Source organism: Phycodurus eques, chromosome 1 (assembly GCF_024500275.1).
Source record: "Phycodurus eques isolate BA_2022a chromosome 1, UOR_Pequ_1.1, whole genome shotgun sequence".
Taxonomy (NCBI): domain Eukaryota; kingdom Metazoa; phylum Chordata; class Actinopteri; order Syngnathiformes; family Syngnathidae; genus Phycodurus; species Phycodurus eques.
This window is the reverse complement of record NC_084525.1, coordinates 1,319,968-1,345,000: the sequence shown is the minus strand read 5'-3', so window position 1 is coordinate 1,345,000 and position 25,033 is coordinate 1,319,968. Positions and strand designations below refer to the sequence as shown.

Below are 25,033 nucleotides of genomic sequence, written 5' to 3'. Positions count from 1 at the left end.
GCTGTGGTCACTAAAATAGATCCACACGTGACTGTTTGCATTCAGCGGGCTCACTTCCCTCTTCTGACTTGTCACCTGCTGATTAGATTGCCATTTCAGAATCAATACACCCATTGCTACGTATATCAACCTTGTAGTCTGCATTGCCCTAAAGGCTGCCATGTTTTTTTTTAACAAATAAATAATTACTTATTCATTGTTATTGGAGTAATGCATTGTCTCATTTTTATTGACCTTGCGAGCGTTTGTGTTTAGTGACTCAGTTCACACAAGCCTTGTGAGAGAGACCTGTTTTTCTGACATTGTGTTTGTAACCTGTGCCGTAGAAAGTGACGTTGATCTGCTGAGTGGACTTCCCACAGCTGGCCTGCATGACTCGCCCTGCTCGAGCCCGACAAACACATGGTAAGAACCGCTTGTCTAAAAATGACTTCAGTTCACTGCGTGCTACAAACGGCTAAACAAATTGGAAATTCAATTCAGACATTTCATCGAACAAACTATTATTATTATTATTATAACTAGAAACTATGGGACACAAGACTTACCATCTACTGTGGTAAACAATTTGATTGGCACATTAAATGATACTCTTCTCCCTTGAGAGGAAGTTAGACTTCAATTGAGGCACAGCAACTCATCAGCATACTTCATCATTCCATGCCTGACTGTGCTGCTGATGCTTCTTCAAGATGGTGAGGGCCTCTTCACAAAAGGCATCAGAATACTCATCCAAGCCTCATGGCTCCATGAGGTTCCCTACGTGGCTAGTTTGTTAGAGAAACTCATACGGATTTTCTCCAAACATAGCATTCCAATTTGGGGTGCACGATATTGGGGGGTAAAAATGACATTGCGATGTTAATTTATTTTTTAAACCTGCGATATATATTGCGATGTGAAATAATTCAGGACTGGTGTTGGGAAGGTTAATTTTTGATGCCAACTAGTTGAAAGTTCTGTTCATCATTCCAAAAATGAGGTAGTTCAGAATTCAAAATTTTGAACTGTATTTACCAGTCCAAAAATGAACTTGTGCTAAGATTTGGTGAATTAAAATGTAATCAACCCATTTGACTTAATGCATTTATCTTTTTCGCATGACATGCGAAGTGATGTTAACACACAAAACGTGAAGATGGTCCCCAGAAATATTACTGTATTCCACAGTTAAACTTACATTCTTTTTTTTTTTTTTTTTTTTTGCCCCCACCAGGATGCTCAGGGGTACAAGTGGGTCAGATGGCGGGTGTGGCTGTGTCACCTCGTGACCGTGCTGTCCCTGGGTCTTCTCCTGGTTCTGTTTCACTGGCGCCCTCGACTAGCTCTTCTGGCACGCTGTCGCCCTTGTTCCCTGGGACTCGCAGATTTTGTGCTAATACGAGTGAGAACAATAAATCCACCTCTACTTTTTTTCTACGATGAACCACAGCACTGTAATAGCTTGTGCTTCAAATGCTTCTTCAGAGAAGTGTACAATTACTGCATTGCTACTGTGTCACATGCCGAAGTCTTCATTCACATACAATATACGATACTGCGATAAAGGGTCCCATTCGGGAGTACAAGCATATACAATGACTGTTGTTCCTTTACACACATGCATGCATCTTAAAGCTTTTCCTTTTTGAAAATCTGTGAATGGGGATTGTTCTTACAACTTAAAAATAATAATAATTTTCCCGTTTTTACTAAATGGCCTAAGTGGTCAATTTCCTCATGACCAACACAATTCTTAGTGGTGAAATAATCAATAAACAGTCGTACAAATTCCGTATACATTTTATGGTTCAGTGATCAGAAGTTGGAAAGTGATACAAACTGTTGTGGGTCCATTTGTGGTTTAAACCAGCGGTTGCGTCACAGACTGGATTCATGTAAAGAATATTTCGGCTGACCGACATAAAATCAAATAAAACAAATGATTAAAAATACCCGGATTTGGTGGCAACCAATTCACGGTGCACGCCGCTACTTGCCCAAAGTCTGCTGGGATAGGCGCCAGCGCACCTGCGACCCTTGTGAGGATAAGCGGTTTGGAAAATGGATGGATGGATATTAAAAACGCAACTCACCATGATGCTTGATGTGGTTGTTTTAATCACTGGGAGCTCTGCGGATGTTTTTCTTCAACGAGCTAGTCCCATCTCCGGATAATGGGAGACAATGAAACCAGAAGTGTTTTATTCTTGATGTTGTTTTTGTCACTGTCATTGCAGTAAATCCCGCTTCACAAAGATAGGATGTTGGAAATGGAAGCAAGGTATTCAGTGCTTTTTTTTGCCAGTTTTGAAGGCTTCATTACCTGAGTGTTGCCACATATTACGTAGAGCGGTCTTGCGCGTGACAATCACTTGTAGAGAATCGAGATAAAAGTATATTAAATAGGACTGCTGATATTGTCTCTTAGATTCAAATTAATTTTTCTCGGAAGTTGCAGGCTTGTCTTGTCTCATCATTTTGCCTTTTTCCCCCTTTCCGAAGAAGGTATAAGAGTGTTTGTTTTTTACCCATTTGTGCTAGCTTGTAGGCTTCCGTTTTTATATATTGTATCGTGTGACCGAGATGGTTTGCCATGGTACAGAGGCACAGGCGGATGCAACTGAATTTCCAAATAAAACTTTTGGTCTCTGATGATCAACAAAGATTTTTGTTTCTTCTCTCTGTGCGGCCCGGTACCGGTCTGCGGTCCAATGGTTGGGGACTGCTGGGTTAAACTACTGCTTAGCAATGTATGGATGTGAAAACCAGGTACTGTACGCAAATATTTCTGTTGCCTTTTCGCCTTCAGGATAGTTTTGGCCAGCAGCATGTGGTGGAGGTGCTCACAGAGGAGATTGAGGAGGGCAGGTGAGTTTTGAGAGCTTTGCCTCATGTCCACACAACACGATGTGCATGTCTAAAAACATGCTTTTACCATCCTTGTGCTGTTTTTCCTCTGTAATAGTTTAGAATTATTGGGAGATGCAGAGGCTACGGAATGGAGGGACACAGTTGAACTCTACCAGGAGGAGGTGAAGAACAAGTTCTGTTTTTACTTTTATTTTTAATGTGGAATTAGTCAAGTGCTCTCTAATGTTGTTTTACAGAAAACACTTCTGCGCTACTACCTGTTTGAAGGCCTTCGCTACATATGGCTAGACAGGAAGGCAGCTTTCCGTCTTGTGAGGTAATGTGTAAGGATTCGCTGAATACTGAACAGCTGTATTTTGGGGCCCGTTGACGTCGAATGTGCAGAGGAGCTGAGAGTGTGAAAAAAGGAGGGCGAAAAAAGGCAAAGATACTCCCGCCGCGCAAACACAGTCAAGCACTAGCTAAGCAGAAACACTATGGTGCTGGGACAAAATGGCGGACGAGGCACGGGCTTCGTAAAGTCGAAACGTCGTAGGTCGAGTGCGTCGTAACTCGAGGACTTCCTGTATTGCGTCACACAAATGTTGGGTTAAATGTTACATATTGAGAATCAGGTAGTACCACCACAATCATGTTTTTCTTTTGACTGTAGTGTCCTCAATGAGAACTGGACCTGCAAGGACCTCCATGGCTTCAAAAATGGTTTAAGTCACTATGAGCAGAACGTAAGGTGAGCATGGCAACGTTGTTGAATGTTTGACTGCTTTATTCAATGGTATATTGAAAGACTATTAGTTTGTGGCCTCTGCTCTAAATTGACGCTGCCCAGTTAATCACTGATCATCACGTCCACTTAATTGAATACAGGTTTAAAAAAACTGCTGGTGCCACTAAGTGGCTGCAAATACTTGTATCTACTTGTACCTGTAGATACGTTTATCACGACATACACTGCGTGCAGCACAGCCATTGTAGCCGACTGTAAAGCAAAAGTTTATGTAAAACAGACGGAAGCGTGGGGAGAGCATGCGAGAGAAGCGTTGAACACACATCTTGACTGTGAGGCAGATATGCTAACCACTATTACACTGTGCTGCCTGTCTATCATTACACACACATATCATCTGATAAACCTTTCCCTTAAATGATTGGAACAATAGTATTTACATTAAGGGCGCTTACACACTGCACTTGGCTTTCACAGCGCTCACTGCACGGTAGAATGTAGGAACTGTAGTGTGAAAAAGGATCAAATTCATCCATCTATTTATCCTGCTTATCCTCAGTCGGGTCACGGTGTGCTGGCGCCTAACCCGGATGACTCTGGGCGAGAGGCGGGGTACACCCTGAACTGGTTGCCAGCCAATCGCAGGGCACATATAAACAACCAACCATTTGCACTCACATTCGCACCTATGGACAATTTAGAGACTTCAATTAACCTACCATGCATGTTTTTGGAATGTGGAAGGAACCCGGAATACCTGTAGAAAACCCACGCAGGCATGGAGAAGCACACAGTGGGACCTCAGAACTGTGATGAAATAAATAAAATAATTTTCAAAATAAAGTTGAACAGCTATGTTCTCATTTTTTAATTTGAGTTAATCAATACATTTTATTACTTGTATCGTGTACAATTTCTCATTTTAGCTGTTGAGAATAACATTTGCAGATATGAGTCACTGTCACGGCCTTCTCAACCTTTGTTTTGTTGGTTTCACTTTTTGTGTTCCCCATCTTTTAGGAGACAAATGTATGGGCCCAACCTGATTGATGTCCCTGTGAAGTCTTTCTTCAAACTATTAACTGAGGAGGTGAGATGGATAATACGTTTATTTAGTATTTTCTTTTATTTATCTTATATCCCTGGTATATACTGTATTTTTATGATCATTTTAGTTTCAATATACTGATCAAAATGTTATCTTCTTCTTTAGGTCCTCAACCCCTTCTATGTGTTCCAGATATTTAGCATGGTTCTGTGGATGGTTGATGAGTATTACTTCTACTCTACGAGTATATTTTTTATCTCTCTCATCTCCATTGGTATCTCACTTTATGAGATCCGCAAGGTGAGACTTTGGTCTTTATTTTAAATGATTTTGCTTAAGTGATAAGAATGGATAAAAACTATATGTACTTCATCTACTCCACAGCAACGCGTCACTCTTCACAACATGGCCCGCTTGGTCACAAATGTCACAGTGATAAGAAAGTCAGGAGGTATTTGTTTTTCTTACATATTCTTCCAAATGTATTTTAATATAAAATGTATGGTTATGTAATTGTACATGAGTTCTATGTACCGCAAATGTTTTTTTTAAACGGTCAAACGTCTCATCTCAGAGCAGGAGAATGTTAGTTCGGTGGAGCTGGTGCCTGGTGACTGCATATGTTTACCGAAGGATGGTCTGCTGATGCCGTGCGATGCTGCCCTGCTGGCAGGGGAGTGTCTGATGAATGAGGGCATGTTGACAGGTCAGCAACCCCAGCCATCTTAGAACTTTACCAGAAAGATGATTCATGCTTCCTGGTGTTGATGACATAAAATTACCACAATCCAATGAAACTATTATTTTGATCATCGATGAATCTGTTGATTTGTCAGATTAATTAATGAATTGGGTAAAAAAAAGATTTTAAAAATTTCCATCGCTTTGTGAAAAAAAGAGGACATTTAAAACTAACAGTTCAGAAAATGCACAAACCTAAATTAATTGTTGCACCTCTAGATTCACTTTTTTTTTTTCAAATTAATTTGATAGGTTGGGTTTTTCATTCATCTAAAATTGAGTTTTTAATTTACATTCAATTAAGATTTTGGAAAACAAACTGAAATGAGGATTTTAGATTTCATTCAATTGTGCAGGTCTGCCTAGTGTGTGTATATGAAAATGCAAGACATTAACTCTTTCCGACTGCATGTCCAGGTGAGAGTGTGCCAGTGCTGAAAACTCCCCTGCCAGATTCAGAGAGAAGATATAGCTCAGACTCTGAGCGCAAACATGCACTGTTCTGTGGAACGCAACTCATCCAGACCAAAGGAGGGGCGTCCGGTGACGCTGGTGCTGTTGCCATTGTCACAGGCACTGGTAAGTGAAAATGGGGTCTGTTTTTAGTGAAACAAGTCATTTTACCTTTAAAAGTTAATGTTTTCTATTGTTGCCAATACAGATGATCGTAATTGATTAAGAAGTATCACTTGTGTGAAATGTGTTTGTTTCAACCAGCAGACGCACTTTTTATTCAGATTTACCGTAATTTCGTGTGTATATTCCGCATTCCCCCCCCCCCCAAAAAAAAATAATTGTCAATAGTCCTCATTATACATGGGTATAGGGGCAAATGGAAAAAAACCTCACATTTTATAACTGTATATCGCCATCTAGTGGTTATGGAAAAGCTGTACACTTTCATTCCAAAATGCCACCGCCACCTCGTGATTATAAAAAAAGTGTAGCCTCCACTTTCATTCCAATATGACAGGGGTATGTATGACTCAATATATGTACAGTTGTGCTCATAAGTTGACATACCCAGGCAGAATTGGTGATTTTTAAATTTTTTTTATAAATATGACTGACTAAACAACAACCATCGTTAATTTATTTTTTGTTTTGTTTAATGATTATGCTTTTCTGAAATGCTTGACCGTTTTTGAATCCCATTAAAATCAAATTAAATGCATTTCGCCTGGTCCATGTTTTCTTCAAAGAATTGTACCCATCTTACAAATTCTGACTGGGTAATCAAACATGAACACAACTGTGGTTTTTCTATTTTACTAAATGAAAGTAGGGCTGTTGAACACACATCTTGATTGTGAGGCAGATATGCTAACCACAATTACATTGTGGTGCCTGTCTATCATTACACACACATATCATCTGATAAACCTTTCCCTTAAATGATTGGAACAATAGTATTTACATTAAGGGCGCTTACACACTGCACTTGGTTTTCACAGCGCTCACTGCACGGTAGAATGTAGGAACTGTAGTGTGAAAAATGATCAAATTCATCCATCTATTTATCCTGCTTATCCTCAGTAGGGTCACGGTGTGCTGGCGCCTAACCCGGATGACTCTGGGCGAGAGGCGGGGTACACCCTGAACTGGTTGCCAGCCAATCGCAGGGCACATATAAACAACCAACCATTTGCACTCACATTTGCACTCACATTTGCACCTATTGACAATTTAGAGACTTCAATTAACCTACCATGCATGTTTTTGGAATGTGGAAGGAACCCGGAATACCTGTAGAAAACCCACGCAGGCACGGGGAGCCCACAGTGGGACTTCATAACTGTGATGAAATAAATAAAATAATTTTCAAAATAAAGTGAACAGCTATGTTGTCTTGAAAGATTTTCTCCTCTTTTTCATTTTTTAATTTGAATTAATCAATAAGTTATTACTTGTATCGTGTACAATTTCGCATTTTAGCTGTTGAGAATAACATTTGCCACTTTCATTCCAAAATGCCACCGCCACCTCGTTGTTATAAAAAAAAAAAAAAAAAAAGTGTAGCCTCCACTTTCATTCCAATATGACAGGGGTATGTATGACTAGATATATGTACAGTTGTGCTCATAAGTTGACATACCCAGGCAGAATTTGTGAAATATTTATTTTTTTATTAATATGACTGACTAAACAACCATCATTAATTTTTTTTGTTTAATGATAATGCTTTCCTGAAATGCTTGCCCGTTTAATTTGAATCCCATTAAAATAAAATTAAATGTTTCGCCTGGTCCTTCATGTTTTCGTTAAATAATTGTTCCCATCTTACAATTTCTGACTGGGTAATCAAACATATGAACAACTGCGTTTTTTCTCATTTACTAAATAAAAGTAGGGCTGTTGATTTCAAAATAAGAGCAAGTAAATAAAAGGATTACGCGTTCAAATAAAGTGCTTAACTTGAAAATAATTATTTGAAAAAAAACTAAAAATATAGGTGGTAATCATGTTTTGATGATATGGGTAGGTAATCATGCATTGTATAACTGCATTATACGAGGGTAGAAGGGTTTTCCAGAATTTTGAGGTCAACTCTGGGGGTGCGTATTATACATGGGTGCACATTATACACGAGAAATTACGGTAATTGGTTTGCAACCTAGAGAACGTGTTGTATGGAAAGATGAACATTCTTTCTGACCTCTGCTATGACGTCTCCTACAAACAGAATTATTCTGCTCAATTCAACACTGCCATTGAAACAGGAGTTCAGAACATCCAGAGATTCACCCATCACATTAAAAAATATATTTTTTTAAATAGTAATTGAGTGTTAATTTTTCCTTTTTGACTAAGAAGCTTTAGTTAAATGCCTATCCCCATTTGCTGAAGTGCGTGCCAAACCAGTTCATGCCATAGTTGTGTGTCATCCGTAGGGTTTTTTACTGCCAAAGGTAACTTGGTGAGCTCCATTATGTACCCTCAGCCCACCTACTTTCGCTTCTACCGAGATGCTGCAAAGTTCCTGGTCATCTTGGGTTTTTTGGGTAAGAGCTTTTACAGCAACTTTGGAGTGTGTGTGTAGGGGAATTTGTTCAACACCCCCCCCCAAATGTGTGTCCTCAAGACCTCAATATTTGAACATAGATAAGTTAAGGGCCTTCCCCAAACTGTTACTGCTTTTCCAACACCTGGTTGATTACCTGATATTGTGCATCATTTCAGAAGTATATTTCAAACTTTAAAACCCTGTTTTCCTTTTCCCCTCTTACTACAGCTTTTATTGGGACCATTTACAGCTTTGTTGTCCTCTCACACTATAAAGTAAGTGTGCAATCAAACTGCCAGGGTTAGAAATCCAGGACATTCTTCACGTCCCAACCAACTCAGTCTTTCTGTATGTGTCTAGATGAGCTGGTTTGAGGTGGTGATTAGGGTTCTGGATATTGTCACCATTGTGGTGCCTCCAGCCCTGCCCGCCGTCATCACCGTTGGCAGCATTTACGCCCAACACAGGCTGAAGAAGCAAGGCATCTTTTGCATTAGTCCGCCACGCATAAACGTTTGTGGCAAGGTGTCGCTATTTTGTTTTGACAAGGTGGGGATCGGCATTGTAGTGTGCATGCAATTAATTACTGTGTATTGTTCACTTGAATGAATAAACATAGCACCCCAAATGGACTCTCGCTCCCACTTTGTGTTCTCCAGACAGGAACTCTGACAGAGGAGGGACTGGATGTGTGGGGAGTAATGGAGGGGAGAGCCGCCGGTTTTTCAGATGTGGTCTTTGACCCTACACTTCTCCCGCCGGGGCCCATGCTTTCATGCCTGGCCTGCTGTCATACTCTGGCCCTGCTGCAACGGCAGCCCATTGGGGACCCCCTGGAGCTCAAAATGTTTAAATCCACTGGTTGGGTAAGAGCCAAAAAAAAAGCTTATTTCATTCACATGATGTCAATATTATGCTTGTAATTACAATGGGAAAACTGACCAAGTTAAATGTGCCAAAGAGGAAATCTGACTGCTTAACTTCATTTACATTCTTAGACTTATGTCGAACCACAATTCAATACAATCTTCTTTATTGAAACTTGTGGACCACTGAGGTTGCCCTCCTTTCAAGTGACGACAAGCCAACAAACAAAAACAGAAAAAGCAAAGAAACAATGACAAGAAGTTAAAAATACAAATAATAAATGTTCCTTTTCAGACTCTCCATGAACCAGGGGAAGAAAGTGGGCTGCTGGATGCGGAGTTTGGAGGGCACAGAGTTTTAGCTGTAATGAGACATCCTGCAAGGCTGCTTCCCTTTCATGCAACTGTGAGTGTCCTTGCCATCACAGTCTAATCAACCAATAATAATAAGTTCTAAAATAAAATAATAATAATAAGTTCTCATTATATAATGAGAACTTCATAAGTCATATTTGGGCAGTCAATTATGTAAACTATTCATATTTTGATGCCAGCAGACTAATGCTGTTACGCTTATTGATAAGATTCTCAATGAATTTTCACAAGTTTTATAAAGGAATGCCAATGAACTGATTAAAAGATGGAAATTAAAACAAGCTCTTTCTTAGAGGGTTGGCTTTGATGTTGTGAACCTTAGGGACGAATCAAAATCAAACATGTTGAAGAGTGAAGGGCTGTTAATGCTTTTCTTAAAAATAAAAAAATCTTAAACTATGACTGACTTGTGATTGATAAAGATATATATTCAGTGTGTAGATTTCTTAATGAAGCACATAATAACCAAGTGAAATCTTTGAGCATAGGGTGGTCGAGTGCAGAATCTGAAATGTTGATCAGTCCTATCTGGTGGCTTGATGTGTGGTTCTACTCCAGCTTTGTTCTCTGCACTCTGGTCTGCTGGGTTACTTGCCCCAAATGCAATGCAATCTGTATCACAATTGAATAGCCCTTGGCCCGTACACAATCAAAGTTTTGTCAATTAATCCAGTTTAATGTTTCTCAAAAACAACGAAACTGCAAAGAAAATGTAACCTCCTTGGCAGGGCTAAAGACAACGGCTGTTTTATAGTGCCATCATTGTTGGAGTATTTGGTGTTAGTTGTGTAGCATGGAAAAGAGTCAATGTCTTGTTTCCACTCATTCTTTACTTTTACCTGCGTCTTCATTTTTCTTTCAGTCTGCAAGTGCTCCCGTGGCGATCGTTCAGCGGTTCCCCTTCTCTTCGGCCCTGCAGAGGATGAGTGTGGTGACTGTGGCCTGCGGGGGGCGCTCGGCACTGGCTTTCATGAAAGGCTCTCCAGAGATGGTGGCGAGTCTCTGTCGACAAGAAACTGGTCAGACATTGGCGATATGCTGCCAGTTTTCATACATTATAAACTGATTCCCAGCCACTTATTAATTGGTCTAAAAATTATTTTTAACTACAAATAATGTATCTGTTCAAACTGCCAGCAATATACTGTATATAGTGACAGGCAGAACAATGAAATGTTTTTCCACTAGATGGCAGAAGCTATATTTACATGTGCAGTGTGGAGTCACCGCTGTAAACTTACACATTAGCTCATGTTAGCTAGCTACATTAGCTGAATAAATTACAATATGAAGTCACAAATATGTCCATCCATCCATTTTCTGAGCCGCTTCTCCTCACAAGGGTCGCGGGCGTGCTGGAGCCTATCCCAGCTATCTTCGGGCAGGAGGCGGGGTCCACCCTGCACTGGTTGCCAGCCAATCGCAGGGCACGTATACAAACAACCATTTGCACTCACTTTCACACCTACGGGCAATTTAGAGTCTTCAATCAACCTGCCATGCATGTTTTTGGGAGGAAACCGGAGTACCCGGAGAAAACCCACGCAAGCACGGGGAGAATTGTGAGGCAGACGCTCTAACCAGTCGCCCACTGTGCCGAATGTCACAAATAAGTGTTTTAGCTAATGTTAGCTCAATGAATGAATAATATGGAGTCACGGGTAAGTGGTTTTTTTTTTTAAGTAAGTGTCAGAGAAGTGCGCATTTGGGTTGGAGGTGACTCCCCACTGCTTGCATGCACTCTTGGTCTCTCCACCGGTTGTCATTGTTACAACAGAATACAGTGGTGCTATGACAGGGGTTTAATTCGTTCAGTCAGCACACAAGTAACTCAAAACACTTTTATCTCAGATCAACTCTCCTATCCAGCCCCCCCAACCCCCTTAATTATTCAAATTTAATTAGAGGCATAAGATTGCACCAGAGAGGGATGAATTTTCAGATTATTTGAATAGTATTCTACGAACGGGTCATACTTACCGTTTTAACATATGATGAATTTTTTTCAAATGCCAACTCTACATTTAAGTCCATATCGTGTATTTAAAAGTGTTGTCTGGCATGTTTCCATATTAGATTATGTCAGTACCGAATTAGATGCATTTTGATTACAGTGCCGCCACAGTTCTCAAAGAAACTGCGCAGCTTTTCCAGTCAAGGTCTTCGAGTTCTTGCTCTTGGTTATAAACCAATGGACACAAGTAGTGATTTGAGCGCAACCGAACGGTGAGATTCCTGTCTCAGTCAGTCACGTAATTCTGTTAAACGCATTTACTGGAATGCGTACAACAAATTGTGCGCGTGTATATTTACCCGCAGTGGGGAGGTGGAGAAAGACATGCAGTTCTTAGGCTTGCTGATGCTGAAGAACCTGGTGAAGCGAGAGAGTGCCAAGGTCATCAACACGTTGAGGCTGGCAAAGCTCCGAACTGTCATGGTCACAGGTGGGAGACGCATGTGGTCCTTCCCCATGAACATACTGGCTCGTCAGCATTGGCCTTTCTATATTATTCATGACGGTAAAACAATTCCGAATGAGTTATTTTTTTTCTTTTTTTTCTTCTCTCCTCCCCCCCCTTCCCTCACAGGGGACAACATTCTAACAGCAGTTAATGTTGCTCAAAGCTGCGGGATGGTGGGGTCTGATGAGGGGGTCATCTTCGTTGAAGCCACCGCCCGCACGGCTCAAACCGCACCCACCCTGAGGTTCACCCCAGAAGATGGCGAAGGCATAATAATCACAGCCCAGGTCAGCCCCACTCAAACATTGCTCAAGAGCACTTGGTGTTTGAAATTACAGTATTTACGTGTAAATGAGATAACTGGTGCACAATTATCTCAGGTTTTTTTTTTTTTGTTTTGTTTTGTTTTTTTTTTAATTCTGTCTGCATAATTTGAAGTGTGATTATCAAGCGCGACTCCATTTTCCTACATGTTTCCGTAATTAGTTACAATGCGTGTGTCTCAGTGTGTTCTGTTTCCATGCACAATACCTAAAATTGGGATTAATGTGCACACAAGTCATCTCGCACAGCGCCAGCAGATGCTGGGGCGCCCTTCTGTATACAGCACGTGCAAAAGTCGAAAGCCCACAAATACGCTTACTGAAACATAAGTGCAGAACATTTGTGTTTGCCCCAGTGTGAGTGCACCCTGAATTCACAATTTCCAGTAGCATTGAGATTAGGGCTGGGAGATTATATGATCGCGATAAATTTCACGTCACTCAGATGTGAGCATATTTACTTGATCAAACGTGGCAGAAATGTGCGTGACAGAGTCAGAGTCGACCTTTTCCTGCTCCACTTTTCGTTTATGTAGCGTGTTGCGGAAAGGATTAATCTGTCTGTTGCGAGAACATTTCATTTGAAAAGTGTTTCTTTTTGTTTTATACGATGGCCGACGGGCAAATACGCTGCAGATGAAGGAATGACAAAAGAAAAAATGCTGCAATTTATAAATGCTCAATTGACAGAGAACACTTTGGAGACATAAAGACATTGACCAAAAAACAGTCACTGAGCAATAAAGGGCAATAACATTTTTATGTTTTATTTTTTTGACAATTGTGCAAAAAGATGCAGTCTTCTAGCACTTAGACCAGTTCGAAAGACTGATATTGTAATTTCATAGATACGCCAGCGCCCTGTAGCAGCCTGACAAACCGACATGCCTACGTGGCGGCCATGTTGGGGAGGTTGTCGTTCCCTTAGAAGGCAATGCATTGACAGAAGTTGTAACTTACACATTTCTCAACCGACTTTCATGAGGGTTACTGTCCTGCCAAAGCGTATGCTAGCAATATGCAACATTTGATTCAAAAGCAACAAAAATCCCAGTTCTCGCGTTGTCATTGTACGCCGTTCAACCTTATGCAGCACGACGTGCCGGCATCCTCGGGCTTTTGGTTTTCTCGCCGTCCACACACGTGGAATACGCTGACGACTTGGACCTCCCTCGTTTAGCGTAACCTTCGGCAGCATTTCTCTTGTAGTTGCTTTGCAAAAAAGGCTGCAAACACAACATAACACACACAAATCCCAGTTGTTTTGTGATTACAACAATTTTATCCATCCATTTTCTGTACCTATTATCCTCATTAGGGTCGCGGGCGTGCCGGAGCCTGTCCCAGCTGTCTTCGGGCAAGAGGCGGGGTACACCCTGAACCGGTCGCCAGCCCATCGCAGGGCACATAGAAACAAACAACCATTCGCACCTACGGGCAATTTAGAGTCTTCAATTAACCTACCATACATGTTTTTAGCATGTGGGAGGAAACCGGAGTACCCGGAGAAAACCCACACAAAGCATGGGGGAGAACATGCAAACTCCACACAGGCGCGGCCGGGATTTGAACCGCGGTCCTCAGAACTGTGCAGTCAGTCGGTCACCATGCAGCCCAACAGTCTTTTCTTTTGCAGTCGTTTTATGTGCTTTTTTTTTTTTTTTTTGCTTCCTGGGCCTTAGGGTTGGAAATCTTGCCAGTTCTGAATTGTACGTGTGGACTGACAGGAACGTGGCGTTCCATCAGTGAAATAGCTCAAGATTATTCATAATTAAGCATTCATACTTAAAAGTTGTAGTAGTTAAATGCAGTACGTTTTCCTCCTCTCAGGGTCTCTACCAGGCAGAATTTGAGTATCACTTGGCTATTAATGGCAGTTCATTTGCCGCCCTCTGCGACCACTTCCCTGAGCATCTGCCAAAGGTAACGCAAGTGTGTTCTCTGCTTTTCAAAGCCATAAAACTATGAAGTGGTTCATGTTGTCACGATGCCGTTGCACAGGTTTTGATGCGAACGACGGTCTTCGCACGTATGGCTCCTGACCAAAAAACACAACTGGTGAAAGAGCTACAGAAACTGAAGTGAGTGCACACACGGGAAAGAACGATACAGCGATTGGCTGGCAGCCAATTCACAGTACACGCATCTTGCCCAAACTCAGCTGGGATTGGCTCCAGCGCACCAGAACCCTAGCGAGGATATGCAGCACGGTAAATGGATGGATGTCAGTCGGTTCTAGCGTGTTTTTAGCGTTCCGCCACGAGATACAGCTGCAATGCATCATGGAAGGAAGAAACTCCAACTACACTCTAACATTTGCACGTTATGCTCTATGATCTTAATTGTGTTTAGCCTATTGTCCTTTGAGTTATGTTGTGTGAAATGATTAGATTTCATGTTGCACCAGGAGGTAGCGCTAAAAACTGCCGTGTGTGCGTGTACTCATGCGATCAAATGAAGGACATCTTGCCTCATTCTGCTGCAGTGTTTTCAGCCACTTGTCATGGTTTGTTGGAAATATATTTTTGGTCCACAAGGAATTCAACAATTTTTTTGGTTTAGTTTTTTCCCTTTATTCTTACTAATGCAAATTGTGGACTTTGACTGCTTTTTTAAAATTGTTTTGTAATTGCTGTGCGATTTGGTTTTCTGCATTCCAGAGCTCCGCCACATTTTACACACTGCGGCCTGAGCTCTCCTGCTCCAAGTAAAACTACATTTGATGGAGTTGGTCGTATTTACTCGCTGGTTTATTACTGGTTGTGGGGGCCAGCCTCAACTTGCCACTGTTGGCGCACGCGCTCTACTCGAGTCTCGTCCTCAAATCGCTTGCTTGAGCTGCGCTTTTTTTTCTTCTGAGGATGCTGCCGTGACAGTAGTTTGGTGGCGCTCTTCACGGTTTCGTTTAATCACCGTCACAGCCTGCTACTGTCAAACGCCTTTGAACGCTACACACAAGCACTTGCAAATAAACGCATCTCCCTTCATTTTCTTGCCATTGATTGGTACAATATTTTCATTCATTCTAATGTTTGATTGTATTTCATTTCACCCACCACTAGAGGGAGCCTGCGTACCACGAGCACACTGAAAATCGCTGTTCTCTTTCTTTGCCGCAGCTACAGCGTGGGCATGTGTGGCGATGGCGCCAACGACTGTGGCGCTTTGAGAGCCGCTGACGTCGGAGTCTCTTTGTCGGAGGCGGAAGCCTCCATCGCTTCGCCTTTCACCTCCAAGACTGAAAACATCAGCTGTGTGTCACTGCTGATTAGGTGAGCGATCTTGGCATTGGAATTTAACCAGGTGTGTTAGCGCGGCGGAGTCGTAGTTGGCACATCAGAAGATCGGGTTTCCGATTCCCATCGCCATCGGACCGTCTCTGTGTGTGCTTGTGTGGGTTTTCTGTGGGTACTCAGGCTGCCGCGCACGATTCAGAAACATCCATTTTAGGTTTCATGAAGGCTCTAAATCAGTGGTTCTCAAACAATTTACCCCAAGCGCCACCTCCCAAAAAAGATTTAGCTCTTCAAGGACCACCATAATGCACAACATTAAAATAGTCACAAAAAATGAGGCAGAGGTTTCAGTCCTAAAAAGTACATTTACTGTACTTAAGTTACATACTGTACGGTACTTGAAAAATCTATTGTACTTGAAGTAAAAAAAAAAAAAAAAAAAAAAGTACTATACGGGAAAAGTAAAGTGGTGTACTGGATTTAAAAAAATAAATAAAAAAGGTTCCAATAACATTTTGCCTAGCTGCACAAGCTTTATTCTGTGTTGAATTGTATTTTATGTTTTAATGTTGTAAATTTGAATTGTATTTAATAGGGACTTTTCTGACTTGTTCTTGTCTCTGCAGAGAAGGTCGATGTTCTCTGGTCACCGCGTTCAGCCTCTTCAGATACATGGCCGTGTACAGCATGATCCAATTCTGCTCTGTGCTCATCCTCTACACAGTGAGTCCGTCATTTAACACTGAAAAGTGAATAACCCACAGAGGATAGTCCCGTGTAATCTTGACTCGCTGAAAACCTGACCAGGTAAGCACCAATCTGGCTGACCTGCAGTTCCTGTTCATTGACGTCATAATGGTGACCCTGCTGGCGATCGTGATGGGAAAGGGCGGCCCCGGTGATGTACTGAGCCCCTACCGGCCGCCGGCCAATCTGCTGGCCCTGCCTGTCTTGGGCAGCCTCTTCATCCACATCTCCATGCTGATCTCGGGTCAGCTGGCTGCGCTCTTCATCACCACCTCACAGGACTGGTCAGTGCAAAGACAAAGATTGTTTAAAACAAAATGATGGCATGGGACCTTTAACAATGAATTGACTCCGATAATACGTATTTCAACAGCCGTTCAAAGTCATGTGCTTTTGCCTCAGGTATATTCCCCTCAATTCCACGGTGTTTGGGACTGAAAACCTGCCCAACATGGAGAGCACCAGTGTGTTTTCTTTGTCTGGTTTCCAGTACATCTTCATGGCCGTGGTGGTCACGAAAGCTCACCCTCACAAGAAACCTCTGTACCACAACGGTAAGCGATGGTGACGCCTTGTCTATTATTGTTTCTTGCTTTAAAATCCATTATTACCTCGAGGAGTTTTTGAAAGATTGTGTCCGTTGTCGTCCATGCAGTGATTTTCCTGTGTTTACTCCTCGTCCTGTTTGCCGTGATGATTTGTCTGGTGTTGTATCCTGGACCTTTCTTCTTGGAGATACTGCAGCTCTATGACTTCTCAGACTTTGATTTCAAGATGCTGCTTGTCGCTCTGGCTGCTCTCAATTTCCTCATTTGTTTTGTGGTGGAGGTGAGTGTCAACAGGAATGTGGAAGCATCGTTATTCTTCGTTTTCTTTTAGAAACTTGGCTTTTTTTTTTGTTCCCTGAGGCCGGTCAACAATAGTGTGTCGTTGTTGCCCAGGATGGTTAGTGAAATGACCATCTTGCATACAAATCGATCTTTTGGGGGAAAGCTGTTGATGACGATAGGTGATACCTCAAACCACCTCCTCTGTTTAGAGACGGCATTTCAAGTTTAACATACATGGCTTCTCACACATCTCTTTCAAACCAGCCGGTCCTCCCGATCCAGAATTTGGACGTCATTGTCCTCAGAGTAATGTCCTTTCTTTTTTGGGCTGAAAATGAACTGCTCTCCTCTGTTGCGCCATGTGTTTGTGTGATGGTTGCATGGTCTCTCCGATGTAGCAATCATTGCACTGCTTCACTTACATACACAACATTGCTTGTTGGGATTTTGTCCCTTTGTTGAACCAGCTTTTATCTGACGGTATTAGCTGATTTAAAATGCATAGCTCTATGGTCGTGGTGGCTACTTTAGTGTAGCCGCAAAGCTAACCCAACACCCCACACATCAAAATAATTATCTAAATGCTAGAGGGTTAGATCGTGTATGTTTTTGTTGCACTACAATATATATCGTTATATTACACAACTATAGTTGTGACCTTTTTAAAAAATATATATATATCAGAATCCTATATATCCCTTATCTGATACCAATAAGATGAAAATGACCTGATCGGATCATGACAACCCTAGTTTAAACTAAATATACCACTAACTACAATCTCAAAACACTTTATTATAACTAGTCTTAAAACCTTACCCTCAAAAATAAATGGCTTACTAATTATTTGATTTTGAGAGAATGCGCATGCATGTTGCATTTGCAACCTGTAAAAATAGTGATTTTTCAAGCATTAACGATGCATCAGTTATTTGTTAGCTTCAGCTTTGTAACAGCCATTCAGCAGAGCAAAACCACTCTGTTAACAACACTGGCTAAACTTCGAGCTGCTCTGAAATGTCGCACTTTAACATACTTCCTTGGGAACAATTGCGGTCCTATTAGCCAAGCTTTGGTGGCATTTAAAAGTGCAAAAAATGGGAACGGCTGAGTTTCAGCAATTTGCTAAGATTCGGGTTTCACAGTGGAGAAAACAAATAAGTGACTTTGTGACTAGCAAACCACAAATATGCAGGGCGTCGCTGTTTACTGTTAGCTTCTATTGAAGTGTCTCTTTGGCTGATTTCCGGTCATATTTGAAAGTGGCTGACAAATTGAATGAATAATTGTTTTTCTTTCATGGTTGGCAGATGCTGATAGATGTGGGTGTCCTGAATTATCTTCGCTGCCTCTGCCCAAAGCACGCATCAAGGAAAAAAGTTCAAACACCTCAACTCACTCCTGCGTGACCCCTGTGTCCCATCGTGGCCGCCCCTGAACCAAACACTTTACTCCTCAGAGCACACGGACATCAGCGTAAGCTAGCGTCTCGCTCCCCTGACATTCAAACACTGTAAACATATATGAATACTTTAATAAAGAGTTTGTTTTTATGAGATCAAGGAGGCCTGTATTAATTTTTCTGTCAATGTTACTGAAGCACTTTATTTTTTTGCAAATCAGTTTATTAAATCTGTTTATTTACAGGCAGTTTCCTTTGGCAGAGTCATCTGCTGCACTTTTGCTAGGCATTCCGCTCCCATTCTCCCAGTCGCTTGCCTTGCACCCCCAGGAAATAAAGTAGCGATACAGGTGGCATTAGACCTGTCAATGGCTTGTACCACAAATTATGGCTTTCTCAAAGACCATGAACAAAAACTGAAACATGGAGAAAGTGTGTGTTGAGGGCTGTTCAACATCATGAAAGATCACTCCTCAGCTAACTGGTGACTTGCTTGCCTCTCTGGATCATGTTTGAATACATCCTCCTCATTCACAGCCGTGTCAGTTACAATTCCAGCAGTGACCTTTTACACAAGGAGTCACGTAAACATTTCAAACATCCACCATGTTGGCTGGCATAAGTTTGTGCTAAAAAGAGAGACATACAATCCTTTTAATGAATTCATCCTGGATGTGTTTGAGAGAGGCGACTTCCTGCGTGTTGTACTGGAGAAGGCATAGCCTAGCTCGCTAAAAGCAAATAAAACTTGCTATATGTACAAAGTAAGTCGGGCTAACCTGATTTCCATATTTGTTCTTGGGTTAAAATACTGCAGCTGTTGCTTCTATCATGTATATTTAAAAAGAAAAGCTACGAAAAAAGTGAATGTCAAGTCCTTGTTTTACTCGAGGCATGTACTTTTGGGGGGGGGGGGGGCGCGCAATAGTCCGAGGAGCAAGGCTGGCAACGAGAAACGAAGCAGAGACAAAAATGGTTCAAAATACATGGCAACGTGGTCGTAAGGGGCGCGCTGATAAAGCTACATTGCAACACCAGGAGATGGTCCATTTTGCAACCCCCCCCCCCCAAAAAAACGGCTAAATTTCACAATTTATGTATTACAAGGGCTGTGCTGCAAGTCCTCTAAGCATTGGGTTTATGTGAAAATGACCAAGCAGAGACTCCTTTGTAATAATCCAGAAATGGGGGGGTGGGGGGGGCAAAAAGGTAAAAAGTTGATAAGCCAACGTGAAAGGTAAAAAAGCACAACTATAAAGTGACGTCTTGACTATTATTGCTGGGGGATGGCCCTCACTTCGCCCCCTCTTTGCTAGTCTTTGCTTGGAGAGGCGGAGGAGTGAGGGCGTTCCTTTAAAGGGATCATCACAGTGAGTCCAGGTGTTCACAGTCACAGTGTCAAGACGGGAAGCGGGGAGGGCTTCGGGGAAGTTACTTCTTCCTGTAGAGAAGGAGACGTCCTACTCCAGTAGGAAGAAAGTTTGGAGCGATGTAGTGTTGTTTGTCTGCTCTCTCCCCTGGAAACGAGCTCCCTCTAGAGTTTTTAGGTCCAATTTATCTGTGCTGTCGGAACCCTTGGGTGCCGTCCGGGCTGGTTGGCTGTCGGACTGCGTGATTGTTTGATCTGGTGTCCTCTGAAGGCAACGTAGAATTGATGCGACCGGTCCTGGAGGAGGAAACACACAACAGGAGCAAATGTTTACATGCACGGTTCAACATATTGGTGTGTTGGGAACAGAGATCACAAATAGCACTAGAAGTTCACAAAACGGTGACCAACCTTTTCTGCTCCAAATCTTAATTAGACATGTACAAACGTCTACAAAGATGTCACAATAAGCCTTTATAGACTCTTGTGTCTAATGGACATTTACCTGTCTGCACCGTTCTTATCCTGGGCCGTCTCCTCCGGACAGGCGCTCCCCAAAATTCTCTTCCGGGCTTCGGCGTACTCTGCCTCGCGCTGCGCCAGGGACTTGACCTGTGGCGTGGGCCTGTTCTGGTTCAGGGGGGACCCCAACAACCCGTTGTTGGCGGGCCGCTTCAGGATGCGAATCTGAGGCGGCGGCGCTGCCGGTAGAGAGTCGTCCTGGATGACCATGGTCGTCTTCAGTGGCGAGCGAGAAGAACAATGGTGGTTACTCGAGTCTCTGCGAACGGCAAATTAAAACTGATGAGACACATGGTCTTGACAAGGCACGTTACGATAATCCTTTAATGATCTCCACTGGGGAAATTCAGGTGTTACAGCAGATTATTATTATTTATTTATTTTTTAAATCAAAAAATACAGTACGAAACTGTTATATACAATGCCCTTTTTTTTTTTGAACAATCAAGTGGCATGTGATTCTTTTTCTTGAGCAGCACATAAAAACAGGCATGGCCTTTAATCATGTACAAGGGAATATCTGGCCTATGCGATAACACAATTTAAAGGTTTTAAAAAATGATTTTACAATTTTACAAATGACATACAGTACATGCTAAAAATTATTTCAGTGGGTTTTTTTTTTGTATTGAAAGAGATGAATCTCTGTTCTAAAAAACTCAAATTCTGTTTGGTAAAGGCCGAATAACTTTTCAGTTTTTATAATTTGTCACAGGGAGCATAGTCTGGGGTTGTTCGGGATTGTAACCTACAACAAAAGCACTCTGCAATCCATTTACAAAACGCGTTAAATTGGGAAAAGATGAGAGACTGCTTGGCCAACTTGAGATTTCAAGTATTGTCAAACTCACAAAATGTGAATGTTCCCAAACTGAAACTGCTGCAGTTCCTAATTATGAGTGGGTCATTCATCCATTTTATCGATTAATTCAAGTTTATTTGTCAGGAGGATTTTTTATTTTTTTTAACAGCTAAAATGCTGACGTGCACTGCTTGTACTAACTCGTAGCTAGTTTACATACGCCGTGGGTGTTGCCAACTTGGTCTCTGTCACTATATTTAGCAACTTTTCAGACCTCTCCAGTGAGTGATGATCCAAAAAAAGCAACTATAATTCCTGCTAAGAATCAGGAAAACATGCGTGGAATAATGTTTACATTGTTTGCCGTATTACAATGGATGATGAAAAGTAAACACAGAGCCAGTCGTGCTGACCATTTCTAAAGACACGGTGCTCATTTATACGTTGCAAAAGCATTTATTTATCGACATGGAGTAAACTTTTCACCTGACGTATGTGCTTCCAAGGCGCAAACATTTTGCCGAGGTTGCCTTGCCTGTCATGCAATTTTAAATTGTTAAACATTTAAAATATTCATTTATCAAGGATTGTATTTTTGCAAGAAGCCCTTATCGTCACATGATCTGGAAGAACATCAATTTCTATTCCTTCTGTGAAAGTTAATGTAAGTTGATGCTCGAGGCGGAAAAAAATAAAGCTTCTCCTTGAGCCGTCACCTTTTCGTGGCGGAGGGGTTTGTGCGTCCCAATGATCCTAGGAGCTAAGTTGTCTGGGGCTTTACGCCTCTGGCAGGGTCACCCATGGCAAACAGGTCCTAGGTGAGGGACCAGACAAAGCACGGCTCAAAGACCCCTTATGACGACGACAAAAAATGGACTCGGGTTTCCCTTGCCCGGACGCGGGTCACCGGGGTCCCCCTCCGGAGCCAGGCCTGGAGGTGGGGCTCGAAGGCGAGCCTCCGGTGGCCGGGCACAGCCCGAAAGGCTAACGTGGGTCCCCCTTCCCGTGAGCTCACCACCTGCGGGAGGGGCCATAGGGGTCGGGTGCAGTGCGAGCCGGGCGGTGGCCGAAGGCGGGGACCTCGGCGATCCGATCCCCCAAGCTGCCTCTAGGGACGTGGAATGTCACCTGTCTGGCAGGGAAGGAGCCCGAGCTGGTGTGTGAGGTGGAGAAGTTCCGACTAGATATAGCCGGACTCGCCTCCACGCGCGGCTCGGGCTGTGGTACCAGTCCTCTCGAGAGGGGTTGGACTCTCTTCCACTCTGGAGTCGCCCACGGTGAGAGGCGCCGAGCAGGTGCGGGTATATTGCCCCTCGGCTCGGCGCCCGTACGTCGGGGTTCACCCCGGTGGACGAGAGGGTAGCCTACCTCCGCCTTCGGGTGGGGGGACGGGTCCTGACTTTGTTTGTGCCTGTGCGCCAAACAGCACTTCAGAGTACCCACCCTTTTTGGAGTCCTTGGAGGGGGTGCCGGAGAGAGGTCCCGTTGGGGACTCCATCGTTCTGCTGGGGGACTTCAATGCTCACGTGGGCAATGTACAGTGAGACCTGGAAGGTGATTGGGAGAAACGGCCCCCCCTGATCAGAACCCGAGCGGTGTTCTGTTGTTGGACTTCTGTGCTCATCACGGATTGTCCATAACGACCACCATGTTCAAGCATAAGGGTGTCCACATGTGCAATTGGCACCAGGACACCCTAGGTCGCAGTTCGCATCTGATTCGGATGCCTCCCGGACGCCACTCCCTGGTGAGGTGTTCCGGGCACGTCCCACCGAGAGAAGACCCCGGGGACGACCCAGGACACGCCGGAGAGACTTGCCCGCGACCCGACCTCGGATAAGCGGTAGAAAATGGGTGGACGGATGGTATCGAAAGAAATAAAGCATATCACGCAAGGGAGAAAAGAGGGGGAAAAATCCCTAAAACGCTTATTGGCGGTTTATTCAAGAATTTTGTGTGTTGAAAAAAAAACCTTTTTTTTTTTCAATGCAATTCTAACAGACGTCAGTTGCAACGGATTTTCTGGCCCCGTTCCTAGCCCCGCTATATCCACTGTCCACCATGTTCAGTGACTCTTTCGCGTACCACTCGAGGGAGCTCACGTACTTTGAGAATCACTTTAACCAAGCGAGGAGAAAAACGATTCGAATCATAAATCTAAATTGCCCGTAGGTGTGAATGTGAGTGCGAATGGTTGTTTGTTTATATGTGCCCTGTGATTGGCCGGCGACCAGTTCAGGGCGTACCCTTGCTCTCGCCCCCTAGATAGCTGGGATGGGCTCCAGCACGCCCTCGGCGACCCTTGTGAGGATAAGCGGTACAGAAAATGGATGGATGGATGGATGGTTTTTCTGAAAAGAACAATTTTAGCTTTTATATTTATCCCCAGATAGAATTAAAGAAACGTGAGTACATTAGATTTGTATCACTTTAACAAATTCAGTTCCATCGTCTTACTTTTCTCTCTGGCTGATTCGTAGCTTCTCCTCTAAGCGCTTTTCCATTTCCTGCGGAAGGCAAACGCAAACATGAATTCAAATTTATTTTTCAAATTCAACAAATTCGTCCACAGAGGATTTTGATGATGGCAGTGGGGAAAATAAAAGTGTGTGGAAGGTATTTGTGCAAGTCTCGCAGTGGGAGGAAAGCAGGCTTGAGTTACAAGCTATTTATACATTGGTTACAGGGGGGCAGCTGTCAAGTCACGACATGCAAGCACTAAGGTCGCTAACATTCACCAAAATATGCCGCCATTAGGCAGAAAGTCAAGTTTAAATTCGACAACAATTGGGATACGTGGGGAATAATATGCAGCAGAGCGTGGAGGGCTAGCCACATCCGGCTAGCGGCGCCTTGTCGGGCCGCGTTGCTGACGTCATCGCCAGGGACCGTCGTTCAATGGCGAACTTGGCCACTTCTCAAACAGCTTGCCAGGGGGACGTTGCCCCCCAACCGTTAAGCTAGTTAGCTGTCTTAAACGAAACTTCGACCAGACAAGTAGCCAACAGCTTGGCTAAAAAACTGGAACCACGCTGAATAAAACGGAGCTAAACGGCCGACGACGTGTGCGGGGGGTCGGTGTCGTGTTAATGAGCATTATAAAACCTCCGCTGTGTGAGCGTCTGACAAAATGTACAACTATATATATACGAAAGTCTATTTTAAAGGAGTCGTTGTGAGAGGGGATTTCGCCAAAAGGTGAGCCGGCGTCCCAATTCCGTTTTCCGTGCCAGCCGTAGCAGCATTAGCATTAGCCAAAACGGAAACTTTATGTCACCGGAGTGGGCTCGCACGATACACGGGCCGCTTCCGGAGAAGTTACACACTAGTTGTTAGAAAATAGCTCGCGAGTTAGTCGAGCTGGTTTGGTATAAAGGAGCCGAGCTAACTCGCCAGCCGCTCGGCGCGAGCTCGCTGACTTTGCCGATGCTAACGCTAGCACGAGCCACATTGTTGGCCCGCGGAACTCGGGACCCCGAAAACAGAAGAAAAGCTTTCCAAGTCGGTTTCGCAACGACGCCGAATTCAAGTCGCCGGCGCACAAATCGCCGTGAGGGCGGGCTGGTGTCGCTTTACCCCGTTGTCAGCCGCTTCCTCCCAACTTTCCGCCACCTCCTCATCCATGTTTCATGTTGCTGGAGGGTAGACGCGCTGCTCGGCGGCCGCTGCACCGCCGGGTCCGCCTCTCTTCGCCCACAGTCACGTCACTCGAGCGGCTTCCCCCGC

General features: G+C 43.3%; 2 protein-coding genes across 2 annotated transcripts in view; one reads left to right on the top strand and one right to left on the bottom strand.

The window, feature by feature from the left end:
- atp13a2 (ATPase cation transporting 13A2) overlaps positions 1 to 18,747 on the top strand; it is a 33,814-nt gene extending 15,067 nt beyond the window's left edge. The window contains 29 exon segments of the mRNA XM_061671453.1: positions 327 to 405; positions 1,217 to 1,384; positions 2,792 to 2,850; positions 2,948 to 3,014; positions 3,090 to 3,169; positions 3,506 to 3,583; positions 4,601 to 4,670; positions 4,794 to 4,928; positions 5,013 to 5,079; positions 5,203 to 5,334; positions 5,787 to 5,948; positions 8,261 to 8,371; positions 8,602 to 8,648; positions 8,734 to 8,922; positions 9,033 to 9,239; positions 9,535 to 9,645; positions 10,477 to 10,633; positions 11,729 to 11,840; positions 11,934 to 12,058; positions 12,203 to 12,363; positions 14,230 to 14,322; positions 14,401 to 14,480; positions 15,519 to 15,671; positions 16,262 to 16,358; positions 16,443 to 16,666; positions 16,785 to 16,936; positions 17,038 to 17,210; positions 18,523 to 18,585; positions 18,587 to 18,747. Coding sequence (XP_061527437.1) covers positions 403 to 405; positions 1,217 to 1,384; positions 2,792 to 2,850; positions 2,948 to 3,014; positions 3,090 to 3,169; positions 3,506 to 3,583; positions 4,601 to 4,670; positions 4,794 to 4,928; positions 5,013 to 5,079; positions 5,203 to 5,334; positions 5,787 to 5,948; positions 8,261 to 8,371; positions 8,602 to 8,648; positions 8,734 to 8,922; positions 9,033 to 9,239; positions 9,535 to 9,645; positions 10,477 to 10,633; positions 11,729 to 11,840; positions 11,934 to 12,058; positions 12,203 to 12,363; positions 14,230 to 14,322; positions 14,401 to 14,480; positions 15,519 to 15,671; positions 16,262 to 16,358; positions 16,443 to 16,666; positions 16,785 to 16,936; positions 17,038 to 17,210; positions 18,523 to 18,585; positions 18,587 to 18,697 — 3,387 coding nt within the window. The 5' untranslated portion in view covers positions 327 to 402 and the 3' untranslated portion in view covers positions 18,698 to 18,747.
- A 38-nt stretch (positions 18,748 to 18,785) lies between these two features.
- On the bottom strand, positions 18,786 to 25,007 carry szrd1 (SUZ RNA binding domain containing 1). Its single transcript, XM_061671486.1, has 4 exons — positions 24,884 to 25,007; positions 23,765 to 23,814; positions 20,489 to 20,764; positions 18,786 to 20,280 (listed from the first exon to the last, which is right to left on the bottom strand). The coding sequence occupies exons 1-4, from the start codon at positions 24,929 to 24,931 to the stop codon at positions 20,169 to 20,171; spliced, it is 486 nt and encodes a 161-aa protein (XP_061527470.1). The 5' UTR covers positions 24,932 to 25,007; the 3' UTR covers positions 18,786 to 20,168.
- Positions 25,008 to 25,033: the final 26 nt, after the last annotated feature.

Bases quoted from the DNA above. Each gene is read 5' to 3' on its own strand.
- szrd1 (XM_061671486.1), bottom strand. From the start codon at position 24,931: ATGGATGAGGAGGTGGCGGAAAGTTGGGAGGAAGCGGCTGACAACGGG. The intron at 23,815-24,883 runs GTAAAGCGACAC...TGCCTTCCGCAG, and splicing joins AGGAAGCGGCTGACAACGGG to GAAATGGAAAAGCGCTTAGA. The intron at 20,765-23,764 runs GTAAGACGATGG...TGCCGTTCGCAG, and splicing joins CGAATCAGCCAGAGAGAAAA to AGACTCGAGTAACCACCATT.